This window comes from Lissotriton vulgaris, chromosome 10, assembly GCF_964263255.1.
Source record: "Lissotriton vulgaris chromosome 10, aLisVul1.2, whole genome shotgun sequence".
NCBI lineage: Eukaryota > Metazoa > Chordata > Amphibia > Caudata > Salamandridae > Lissotriton > Lissotriton vulgaris.
This window is the reverse complement of record NC_141698.1, coordinates 1016103399-1016115503: the sequence shown is the minus strand read 5'-3', so window position 1 is coordinate 1016115503 and position 12105 is coordinate 1016103399. Positions and strand designations below refer to the sequence as shown.

The 12105-nt window shown below is 47.0% G+C and overlaps 1 protein-coding gene across 1 annotated transcript; it reads right to left on the bottom strand.

Moving 5' to 3' along the window:
- Positions 1-270: 270 nt before the first annotated feature.
- LOC147689195 (uncharacterized) lies at positions 271-11698 on the bottom strand. The gene is made up of 10 exons (XM_086940024.1): positions 11551-11698; positions 9952-11412; positions 9086-9178; positions 8730-8834; positions 7949-8058; positions 7594-7788; positions 6525-6687; positions 1857-2022; positions 1239-1333; positions 271-356 (listed from the first exon to the last, which is right to left on the bottom strand). The coding sequence occupies exons 1-10, from the start codon at positions 11696-11698 to the stop codon at positions 271-273; spliced, it is 2622 nt and encodes an 873-aa protein (XP_086796150.1).
- Positions 11699-12105: the final 407 nt, after the last annotated feature.

Here is a 12105-nt window from a genome sequence, read left to right as displayed (position 1 = left end):
GAAGGGTAGAAATCATCTGCCTATCAATCCAAATGAAGTATGATGACAAAAAAGTATTGTGAGCTGTCTGTAAGAATGTCCGACTCCACTGAAGTCTGTAAGTCTGTTCTGGTAATGTCTTCCTTTCGGCCCAGGCTTGATGCGGATATACGGCCTCAGATTGTGATGCTTCCATTTCCAGTTAATAAAGTGCAAATGGCAGCTGGCTCAGGTCTTGTGCAGATGCTGCTGTGGTCAGTAGAACAAGGCTGGTCGTAGCACGAGGTAACCTCACACCTGCGCGTTCTTCACGCGCTCGAACGTCTGCATGATGTGGGTGGTGGGGACGCAGCCCTCCCTCACGATGCTCAGGATCCCTGGAAAGGAAGAAGCACAACAGCATGAGATTGAGAGAGCGTGGACAGGGCTGAGGTCTGTGAGCAGCAGAGGGAGGGGAGGAGACAAGCATAATGAGCACAGTGGGGATTGGCCCCTCAGGAACCAATGGGTGAAGGAGTACAGGAGGGACCCGCCCTCTCACGTGGCATATAATGACTGGAGAAAGCGTGGGGATCGGCCCTCAAGGAGACATTGAATGGCTGGGGCAGGGTGGGATATCATGGAAACAATAAACTGCTAAAACACAGACTCGAAAACTTCCACGGCCATGAAATTTTCATGCAACCACATTTTACACCGTTCATGTAATTAGAAAAAAAAATGTTTTATCCTCATACATCTGATCCGTATATAAATGGAGAAAGAAGAGATAGCCATACATATCCTCACTTTCCAACCGTTCATGTAATTTTTGCAAAATGTTGTGAAACAAATGATGCAACATTTTACACCAATGGTGCAGACTAATGATAAAGAGAAAGGCTTGTTAATTTGAAAGTGGGGGTCAGGAGTCGGCACAGGTAGGAAACCTCAGGTGGCATCCCTGCAAACTTAGACCAAGCGCTTGGAGTTTTCCTCAGGGGCTCGATAAAGTGCATCTTTTAGTTACGCATTCATTCTGGCCCCTTTCATGCTTCAGCTGTCCATTCATTGTGGGCTTTGTAGGCCTGTCTGCCTTGGACACCAGGAATGCACTGGACCAGAACTGGTGTTTCCCAAATCTCATGGCAGGTGTTTGGTGGGTGGGGAGGGGTGGTGGGGAGCAGAGCACTCTGTTCACATCCATGGATGCTCCTGAGTCTACTTTGGGAATAGCAGGGGGAGAGAGGAAACAGAAACAAGCATTGGTTGAGACCCACCTTCGTCTATCCTCAGACAGTTCACCACCATGGAGCCCACCATCTCGTAGGAGTCGCCATCACACAGCACCCCCTCCAGCTTGTGTTGAAGACGCCTGGAACACAGAGAGGAAATACAAAATCACTAATTTCAAGTAATCATCGACAAAGGCTCAGGTGCGGGGGATTGAGGGGAAGCTGCAGGCTGGCAAACATCTACCTGACCTCAACGGGTCAAACACACCTGTGTTTAATGCGCCCACATATAGGCTTATGCCAAGCATCTCAAACACCCTTACATATGGCTGTGATATCACAAATACTGTTACCCCTTCCTTCACCTTTCAGTAGAACCAGTAAACCACCCACCGTTCAGAAGACCCCAAGTAACCGATCAACGCTAGCCCAATCCTTATAAAAACAGAACTCATTCAAAGTAGCACATCACCCATCAATACTCCTACGCTTTTCCTTTAACCTTTCAGAATCTTCAGCTCATGCCTTCAGCAACCCTTGCCCCTGCCCTCAGCCCCTTGCAGCCATCTAGTAACTCTCAAACCCCAGGCACCATCTCATCCGCAGAAGGCCCCACTCACACCCTTTTCCTGAATCCAACCCCTGTTCTGAGTGTGTACTCACGAGATGACCATGTCATGGTGGGTGCTATCACACTCCCCGCTGGGATTGGCGGAGGTGATGGCCAGAGGGCCGGTCATGTCGGTCAGGTGGGCAGAGATAGTGTGGTCCGGCACTCGGATCATGATGGAGTCTTTGGTGCCCACAATGTCATAAGCTGGTCCAACTCCTGCAGGAGGAGAAAATAACAAAATTAATCAGCAAAATGTCAGGTGTGAGTGAGTGAGCATTTGTGTTTGACTGTATTTATTTACTGTGCATCCTTAACGGGGGTGCTGTATAGCAATTCCACCAGATGCAGACCTGACAACTAAAGCAGCATTTTCACCATAATGTCAGTGCCTTGGAGGGGCGGAGCCTCGTGCCTAGAAGTGCCTAAGAGGTGCTTCTGGCTCCGCCCTGCCCCAAAGCCCTCTCCTCCAATAGAAAGCTTGCTTGAGGCTGTTGCTGATGTCCTGTGGTGTTTTCACACTCCTTAATGGCCGGGGGCAGTTCAAAGCCTCCGAAGCGAGCTGGACATGCAAGGTTTAAGTGGTTTCCAGCGTGTTTCTCTGTCACTGTGTGATATCGGCTCCTCACCGTGTGACCGTGAAAAGGGGGCCGATGTTGTGTGTCACACGGTGGCACCATTGGAGCTGGCAGGCCTGCAGATGGCAGTGCTTAATTTGAGCTGATGTTTGAATGGTTTCGCTTCGGAACACCAACACTTAATTGAGGTCCTTGGAAACATGATTTCACTGGTTGTGCAGTGGACAGACATTTGTTCATTTAGTATGAAAGAACTTGTGCTACTACGAAAGTATTACAAACTGTGAGAAACATGCACACATTGGTTTGTTCTGTCTTGACAGTCCAGCTGTTGGCAAGACACATTGTTATAAATTCTTTACAATAGTCTCCAACCAGAAAGTATTTATCCCTTATGTTATCCTAATTTTATTGCTGTTTAGTGTATCAGCCTGCCTGCATTAAGGACTATTTTACAACAGCAAAGTGCATTGACTCATCACACAATAAATTATGTATCTCATGCATGCACAGAATACAAAAAACAACGCTTCTTTGTTTTGATTTGTCATTGCTGCAGAGTTTATTTAATGTTTTAGTCAGGACCTGTGGAAGAGTCACATATATTTATATGTTTACACACACACACATACATACACTCTCAGACACACAATATATAATGGTGCACAGTCCAACTGTTTAAAGCAGGCATGCTCTGGTAAAGTCAATAGGGCTAGCTTTAAAAGTGGTAATAAATGGAGAAAAGTAATATCACAAATGCAGCTTGCTTGCATTAGTTCAATAATGTCAGAGCTATTGATGGTGCCAATGCTTGTTATTCCAATGTCATTATTACGACAGAAAAGTGATTATAATTAAGCCACAAGTGACCTCTTCCAGACCCTGCCACACCCCAAGCGTGGGCACTCTCTGTTGTTTCTCCCATTGGTGGTTTGGGCCAGGGAGGGCCAGGCCGTAGCTTGGCTTCCATCGCGCCTCCTGCTGTACTATTCACTGATGTAAGTCCGCCGGGCCAGGGGACTAACACAGGCCCCCGGAGCCTCTGCGGCGCAGGCGGCCCCAAAGACATCAGAGACCCCAAAAGCTTTAGGTGGGCCCATTTAGCCAATAGCCAATGAATATCTGTGAGATATGGGAGACTAAGGGGCACCTCCTTACACTCTGTAGGGGGCGCCATCATTATGCGTTACGCCACTGCGCCTGCCTGGCCTGGCACTGGCATGGCCACATTTAGATTTAGAGTTGGAACTCCAGTCCAAACAGACTAGAGCCCCTGTGTTGTCTCATGGAAGAGAAGGAATCCGTCCCATCATGTTTTCAACTGAGTTCTGATTCAGTTTGATTTTCATTACAAATGCTGGACTACAAATACCAGAATGCAAAGTAAAACAGCATCTACGAAGCTACACACAGAAAACACATATATTGCTGCATAAATGTGGAATGATGGTTACTTGAAACAAAGGACACTATGCAATATATGTATTTGTGTTTATACAGAGCTGCACAGATCCAGCTGATGAACTGAAGAGCCTGAGACCTTACAAGAAAACCCAAAGTTAAAGCAAATACTTATATAAGAACTGTGTAAGGAGTGTGGTCTAAACAACCAACAGCTGCATGAGTTAGGGGACTGTACACAGAATGGGGGTCACTGGACCCTGATATGTACATGCAATGGGTACATGAGATGGGGGGTCTGTGGCGTTTAGGGGTGAATGTGCATATAATACCGGCATGAGATTAGAATCTGTAGACATTAATGGGGTGACTGTACCCTGATATGTATATGCAATAGCTACATGCGATAGGGGTCTGTACACAGAATGGGGGTCACTGGACCCTGATATGCACTTGCAATAACTACATGAGATGTTGGACTGTACACAGAATGGGGGTCACGGGACCCTAATATGGACATGCAACAGTTACATGAGCCGGGAGTCTGTAGACATCAGGAGGGTGAATGTACATGCAATACCTGCATAACAGGGGTCTGTACACATTAAAGGGGTGACTGGACCCTGATATGTACATGCAATGCTTACATGAAAATGGGGTGGTATGTACGCATTGAGGGCGAATGTGCATGTAATACCTGCATGAGTGGGGGTCTGCACACTTTAATGGGGTGACTGGACCCTGATATGTACATGCAATGCTTACATGAAAAGGAGGTTCTGTACGTGTTAGGGGTGAATGTGCAAGTAATACCTGCATGAGTGGGGGTCTGCACACATTAAAGGGGTGACTGGACCCTGATATGTACATGCAATGCTTACATGAAAATGGGGTGGTATGTACGCATTGGGGGTGAATGTGCATGTAATATCTGCATGAGATGGGGTCTATCTACATTAAAGGGGTGTCTGGACTTTGATATGTGCATGCAATGGGTACATGAGAAGGGGTCTGTAGACATTGGGGCATGAATGGAGTGTAATACATTCAAACAATACCTACCACAGATGGGAGTCTATAGACATTGGGGGGTGAATGGAGTGACAGGTGGGTGTAATACCTGCATGAGGGATCACTGAAATAATATCGAGGGACAAAATATCGACTTGCCAAAATATCGTGGACAAAATATCGACAGTCAAAATATCGAGTTTGTATCTACAAACAGGTAAGTACAAAAATATCGAGTACAAAATATCGTTAACAATAATATAGATGTAAAAAATATCGACTTTATTAAAAACAGTGTTAAATTAAATTAATATTAAATTTTAATTACTAAAATATACTTAAAACTACTTAAATTAAATTATAATAATTAAATAATAAATGAAAATAATAAAAATAATTTTTTACAATCTTATTTGTTGACCCTGAACCCTAAAAATACCCCTTTACCCAAAAACCCAAAACTGACCCTGAACCCTAAAAATACCCCTTTACCCAAAAACCCAAAACTGACCCTGAACCCTAAAAATACCCCTTTACCCAAAAACTGAAAACTGACCCTGAACCCTAAAAATGCCCCTTTACCCAAAAACTGAAAACTGACCCTGAACCCTAAAAATACCCCTTTACCCAAGAACTGAAAACTGACCCTGAACCCTAAAAATAGCCCTTTACCCATGAACTAAAAACTGACCCTGAACCCTAAAAATACCCCTTTACACATGAACTGAAAACTGACCCTGAACCCTAAAAATACCCCTTTACCCTAAAACTGAAAACTGACCCTGAACCCTAAAAATGCCCCTTTACCCTAAAACTGAAAACTGACTCTGAACCCTAAAAATGCTCCTTTACCCAAAATTTATCAATATTATTTAATTACCAATTAATTATTAATTAACAATAACAATAAAGTAAATATATTAGAACATTAGCTGTAATTATTTTAATAATTAATATTATTTTTTCCAAATTAATTACTTAAAAATAACACAAAATTATATATATTAAAAATTTACTCTAATTAATGTAATTAACTAATTACAATTAATTAATTAACAATTAATTACTAATACAAAATATGTTCAGAATTATATTAATTAATTAACTAATTAATATTAATTAATTATCAATTAATTATTAATTAAAAATATTAACAAACATATATTAATTAATTAATTATTATTAAATTACTTCCCACCCTATTCCCCTATAAACCCACAACCCGCTACAGAATTACATTACGCAATTATTATAAAACCAAAATTCATTTAATAAAATATTTTATAACATTAATACACACTATTCACACATATTATTACATAAAAATACACTATAAAATATTATATATTATTAAAAATTTGATATTTTTGCTATCTATATTTTATACAGTCGATATTACTTCACTTACCTAAAAAACGATATTTTTGTAGTCGATATTATGTCCAGTCGATATTTTGTCCAGTCTATATTTAAAACTCGATATTATGTCCAGTCGATATTTTGGAGTCGATATTTTGTCTGTACACCCTGCATGAGATGTGGGTCGGTACACATTGGGGGGGCGGGGGTGAATGAAGCATGATCTAGACAAGCAGCACTTACATGAAGTGGGCCCACCCCTGAATGTCCCCAGGCACAACTTCTGGCATGTGTAGCCCTCACCCCTCTACCCTCCCCAGCCCACCCCTCTTTGTAGAAGGAAACAGACCATGCAGAAGAGGTCACACTCACCCATCCTCTTCAGCCACTCCCCCTTCTGGACAATGCAGCTGACACCCCCAGGGTAGACGCTCCCCATGAAGTCCCACAGCAGGGGGCTGAAGGGGGGTCTCACGGCCCGCAGCTGGTCCAGGTGGGAGATGCAGATACAGATGGGCTTCTCCAGGGGTCGGTCCTGCAGAGGATGGAAGAGAGGGGAGAAATGATTGGTTTAGAGAGAGAAGAGGGAGGTCATGACCTTCAGACATTCTGTGCAGGATCACGTGCTACCTAAAAATGAGCTTAGACCCAATCACACCACCTCTGAAAATAAACTAAATGTCTCTAGTGCTAGCCAAGAGATTGTATAAGTTAAAAGCCTGTAGGACCTATTAAATGACCTACAGTGGACAGACACTGGACACAGAAGTCAGTCCAATGGCACCTGCAGAGAAGGTCAGTGTGTCTGAGAACGCAGACTCACTGTGTGCTCTGGGATAGATTCTAATTGGTCACTTCTGGCCCCGAAGCAGTATTTTCTCCTGAGGCCATGTGTGGGCTGAAGCCCTCGGCTCCCTTAGAGAAGGTTAGTGAGTCTGAGAACGCAGACTCACTGTGTGCTCTGGGGCAATAGCATCTTTCTTGTGCATGTGATAGATTCTCATTGGTCACTTCTGGCCCCGCAGCAGGATTTTCTCCTGAGGCCATGTGTGGGCTGAGCCCTCAGCTCCCTTATCATCCCCATCCAGCACTCTCTGCACAGGATGATCTGATAACAAGTACCCTGGCTGCTTCCAATAATTAACTACGTTTTGACACTGGAACTTTCTATGCAGATATTACCATGGTAACCCCGCACCTGCAGAATGGTTTTACCCTGACGTCTCCATGACAATATATCTATATATACATACTCCAGGCTGGTATCACTATGGTAATCACACCCCTGCAGAATGGTTTCACCCTGACGTTTCCATGACAATGTCTCCGCCCACAGGGTGATTTCTAACTGTTCTGGTAAAAGGTGTCCCTTATTCTCAATGACAGAGCATCTGTCTCGGACTCGGTAAATTCCGCCTTGAGTCCGCTCCTCGGTGCTCACCTTGATGGTGTAAATCTTCTGGATGGCCTCGGGGTGTTTGCAGGAGGCCGCCAGGGCGTAGACCGTGTCTGTGGGGACTCCGCACACCCCACCCTGGTCCAGCAGGGCGGCGATGGTCCTTAGACTGCTGGTGCGATAGGAATCGGGGCACACGCAGGAGTCGGACGCCTCAACTTTCTCCTCTGACTTCGTTTCCTAAAAAGACAGAGAGCCGACAAGGAGTGAGACAGCGCCACCTACAGCTGCCTTTGAGCAGCACATGCACATCATAGCGTTAGAGGACAGAGATGGATAATTTGAACATATCGGAAAGAATAGTGCTCGTAACATATTGCATGTGTACTTATCACTGTACCTTGAAGAAAGAGGGTCCCATGGGAATTAGGTCCTTGCTGAAAATGCAGTTTCCAAGAGATGCCGCCGCTCCGTAGATACAGACGACACTGAAGACGGACAATACAGTGACTGAAAGTAACACCAAGAGGGGGAAATTAGACAAAGTTCATAAAATCAACAAAAGAGACAAGTGTGCTGATCAAGTTAATGTTAAACCAAGACAGAGGCTCCCTTCAGGAGGGATTTCAAGAAGGGAAATGCCACCCAAGGCAATAAAAGAAAAACGTAAGACAGATTACTTTTCACTCGCCTTGTGTCTGTACGAAATTAAGTGTGGTAAAACATTTAAACTGGTACAGGAACTCCTATCTTGGTTTATACTTAATTATCCTGGTTCCTAGTGTTATCGGGCTCACCCCAACTCTTCGTATTATAAGTAGGTGATGTTAAGGCAGCAGTGGAGGGACAGGTACAGAAACTAAGACACGTGGAGGTCTGGCAGAGAACTAGACACATGTCAGGTTTGTGACTGACTCCATTCCAGCCCCCCTTGCGTTGTAGAGACAACTCTAGCAGAGTCTGACACGTAACTGACTCTGTTCACCCCCACAGCCCTTCAGAAGCACAGGCTTGTCAGGCAAACTCCAGTCCTTTCTACAGACCACTTCCCTTTAGCCCCCACCACATTGCAGGTGGACTCGGGATGCCTCTTGATAGATATTGCCTGTTTATTAACCCTTTAGAGATCACTGACATGCATTAACACACAAGAGGAAACCATAGTCAAGGCGTCCACTTACTCTCGAGCGCGAGGGGCAGGCATTCCAAGGTGAAGAGCAGGAAACAGACCATCACCGCCTCCATCAGCAGCGCGAGCAGCACCAGCACCACGTTGGCATAGGCGACTGTGGAACAAGCAGAACAAGATAGCGTCAGAGGCCGGAAATGACATATTTCAGAGGTCAGCGGGGGTCGCAGTTGTTTAAGTCTTTAGATGAGGACGCTACGATGCCCCAGAACTGTCCATATGGACCATCGAGGGACAGACTACGGCCCATACCCACTGCAGCCGGAAGCAGCCGCTGTCTGTCAGGGCACCTGGGCCTCAAGGATTCAACAGAGGGATGACTGGACCTCTGTATCTGGAGAGACTTACCCAAGGATATCAGGAAGACATTGATGACCAGGAAGGTGACGGCACCAACAGTGAATGCACCATAACTGTCGACGTGGATATTCAGCAGGGGACCTGGAGAGGGAAGAGGAGGGGCAGAGGGTTAGTCATGGATGAAACAGAACACAGGAAGGAGCTCTTCCTTCAAAGGCAGGAGAGGGCTAGGAGCAGAGACAAGGGATGGAGAGGACCATATACTGTCAACACCTCGATCATCTAACAGCCAATCATGGGGCTGGATGTTGACTTTTGATGATGTGCAAAACTGTATCTTCCTCCCCACCCTGAACAGGTGCGCCCCGATTTGTTGATACACACTTCCCTGAGCTCCTTATCCCAGTATAAGGTGTTTTCTCGCATGAGTCAGAAGACAAGCGAAAATTAAATTCTGGTAAATATGCCCCCGGGTACAAGAAATGACCAGTTATTTGAACAATGATATTCATGCCTTTTAGTTCTTCCCACACCTGGATTATCAACAATAGTTTATCAATAGTTTATCCAGACCCATTAATGGTTCCATAAGTCATTAGTCCCCTCCTACTGGCCACCTCCTCTTCAACCCTTTGCCCCCCACCTGGCAGCCATCACATATGACCCCTCCCAGGTACTTCATCAGGTCGCACGGGCCCCCCAGTCAGAGAAAGAACTGCATGTGATGTCATCAAGAAACTACCTGCATGCATGGCTGCTCCAAATGAAACCAATAACCAGAAATATACATGACCCCACTGCCCCTACTGGTGTGCCTGAGGATCTAAACCACTCAGAAGCTTCATGACACTGGATCCCTAGGACTTTTGTGAATACATTTTACACATTGTAAAGATTAAGAGATCATAAATTACCTGCGAGTCGTAGCCATGCCCATGTGGCCCATACAGCAGCATAAAAGAATGGTAGGACCGACCCAAATCTTCGCCCTCTCTGGACCACGATCCTGCAGACGTACAACTGGAAGAGAGCCCCAGGGATCAGCACCCAAGGGATGGTGAGGTGGGCTCTGGTGGGGTCACTGAGGGACCCCTGGATGGCAGAGAGTGATGCCAGGCCATTGCAGAAGAAGAAGAGGGCATCAGGGAGCTGGCATCTGGTGGAGCTGACCTCCTGGCCCTCCTTAGACCTGCTGGTGACGCGCTTCAGGCTCAGCAGCAAGTCCTGGAGCGTAGCCGATGACATCACTTGGGGTCCAGTAGAGATCAGCGACTTATCAGCGATGGAGTTAATGAGGCTGGCAAAAGTGGCGTAGAGGGAGGTGGCAGTGTAGATGCTGCAGACCACTCCGAAGAAGATATGGGATCCCAGGAGTGGAATCTGGTGGATGGTGGAGACCGTGAGGAGGAGGAAGCATGAATTCTGCAGCACCTCCAGGAGGTCTCTGTTGAGGGACATCAGGCAGAGGATGCAAGCGGCGACCAGAAAGAACCAGCCCCCCACCATGCCCGCTCGGCTCTTGTCCACATTGTCCCCCGAGAGGAGCACCGTGAGGATGAACTCTTCCCAGGACATCAGCAGCCAGAAGAGGCTGTGGAGCCCAAGCTTGGTGGTGTGGTAGACGTCTTCTCTCAAGTAACTGTAGTAGCTGGCGCAGAGCTGGGACAGCGCATTGATGCTGACCCAGATGGCGCCAATGTAGAAGGTCTTCATGTACCCAAAGCAATAAAAGGCAAAGATGAACGCAGCCACCGCGTCGGCGATGTGTCCCAAGGCCATGGGCTCCGCGTACTTGGAATTCTTCTTGGTCTCTTCCCCGATGCCACTGGAAGAGGTGCTGTTGGCCGAGCCCAGAAGCAAGACGCTGAACAAGGCGTTCCCGAAGCCTGGAAGGACGTACCTCTGGGTCAGGCCCTTCAGGAGCAGGGCAGTGGCGCCATAGAACCCAATCAACACGATGAGCAGCTCCAGGGTCCCCGAGACCACCAACGCCCACTGTCCGAAGAGCCCCACCGCCTCGAAGACCAGCGTGAGGGTGATGGCGCCAAACACGAAGGGCATGACGTAGTTAACGGTGGCCGAGCAGAAGGAGAGGATGAAGGCGACGGCGGTGTACGCCACCAGCCCTGCTACTGCGCTCTCAGCGACCGGAAGCGGGGAGGCGGCCATGATGGTTTGATTGTTAGAAATGTTCAGGGTTTGTGTGGTGTTGTGGATGGTGGGGTACGCGCCCAGGGCGACACGTGTAGCCCCGTAGCTGCTCCAGAGGGCGGCAAATGCCACAAAGGCGGTGCTCCCAAGGTGATCGTACTTCCGGAAGCACAGGAAGCCTGCAATGAGCTGTGTCAGTCCTCCAATCAGGATGAGATGGACCCCTGCAAAAGATAACATAGGCATTGAGCAACACGTGCGTGTGTGTGTGCAAGTGTGTACCCCCTCCCTCCAAGTGTCCTATGCATGTTATCCCAGCGCCACCTGTAACTCTTTGTGTGATCTGTGGCTTCCACACTCACCTGCCAGGATGTTCTCCACCCCTTCAGCGCTCACTTTGGTGTGGAAGGAAAAGAAGTTCTGTAGGGCCACCAGGAAGGCGCTGATGACGTTGGCGAGGAAGCCCATGACGGATGGTTCACTGTAGTACACAGAGGCGAAGCCTTCCATGGTGAGTGGCAGACCTGGGGAGGGGAGAGAGGTCAATAGATAAGAAATTAACCACAGGTGAGAGGGAACTAGAGGTGAGATTGGGACAGGGGGTGAGAGGGAACAAGAGGTGAGATTGGAACAGGAGGTGAGAGGGGCAGGAGGTAAGAATGAGATCGAAGACGGGTAGCTGGGTGGGTAAATTGGTTCACAAGGTTAGATGGGGAACAGGGGGTGAGACAGGAGGCAGAGGCCTAATATCAGACAGAGGGGAGATGGGAACAGGGTATGAGAGTAGGACAGTGGGTGAGATGGAAGAGACATGAGTGGGACAGAGTGTGTGATCGAAGACACTTGTGAGAGTGGGACAGTGGGCAAAATTCGATCCAGAATTGAGATAGGAGCCGGGGAGGGACAGGAAGTAAAAT

What these genes read in the sequence shown, in the direction of transcription:
- LOC147689195 (XM_086940024.1), bottom strand. Translation starts at nt 11,698, where the DNA reads ATGGAAGGCTTCGCCTCTGTGTACTACAGTGAACCATCCGTCATGGGC. An exon ending in GGAGTGGCTGAAGAGGATGG is followed by an intron (nt 2,023 to 6,524) that starts GTGAGTGTGACC and finishes CTCCTCCTGCAG; the next exon opens with GAGTTGGACCAGCTTATGAC. An exon ending in CACCATGACATGGTCATCTC is followed by an intron (nt 1,334 to 1,856) that starts GTGAGTACACAC and finishes TCTGTGTTCCAG; the next exon opens with GCGTCTTCAACACAAGCTGG.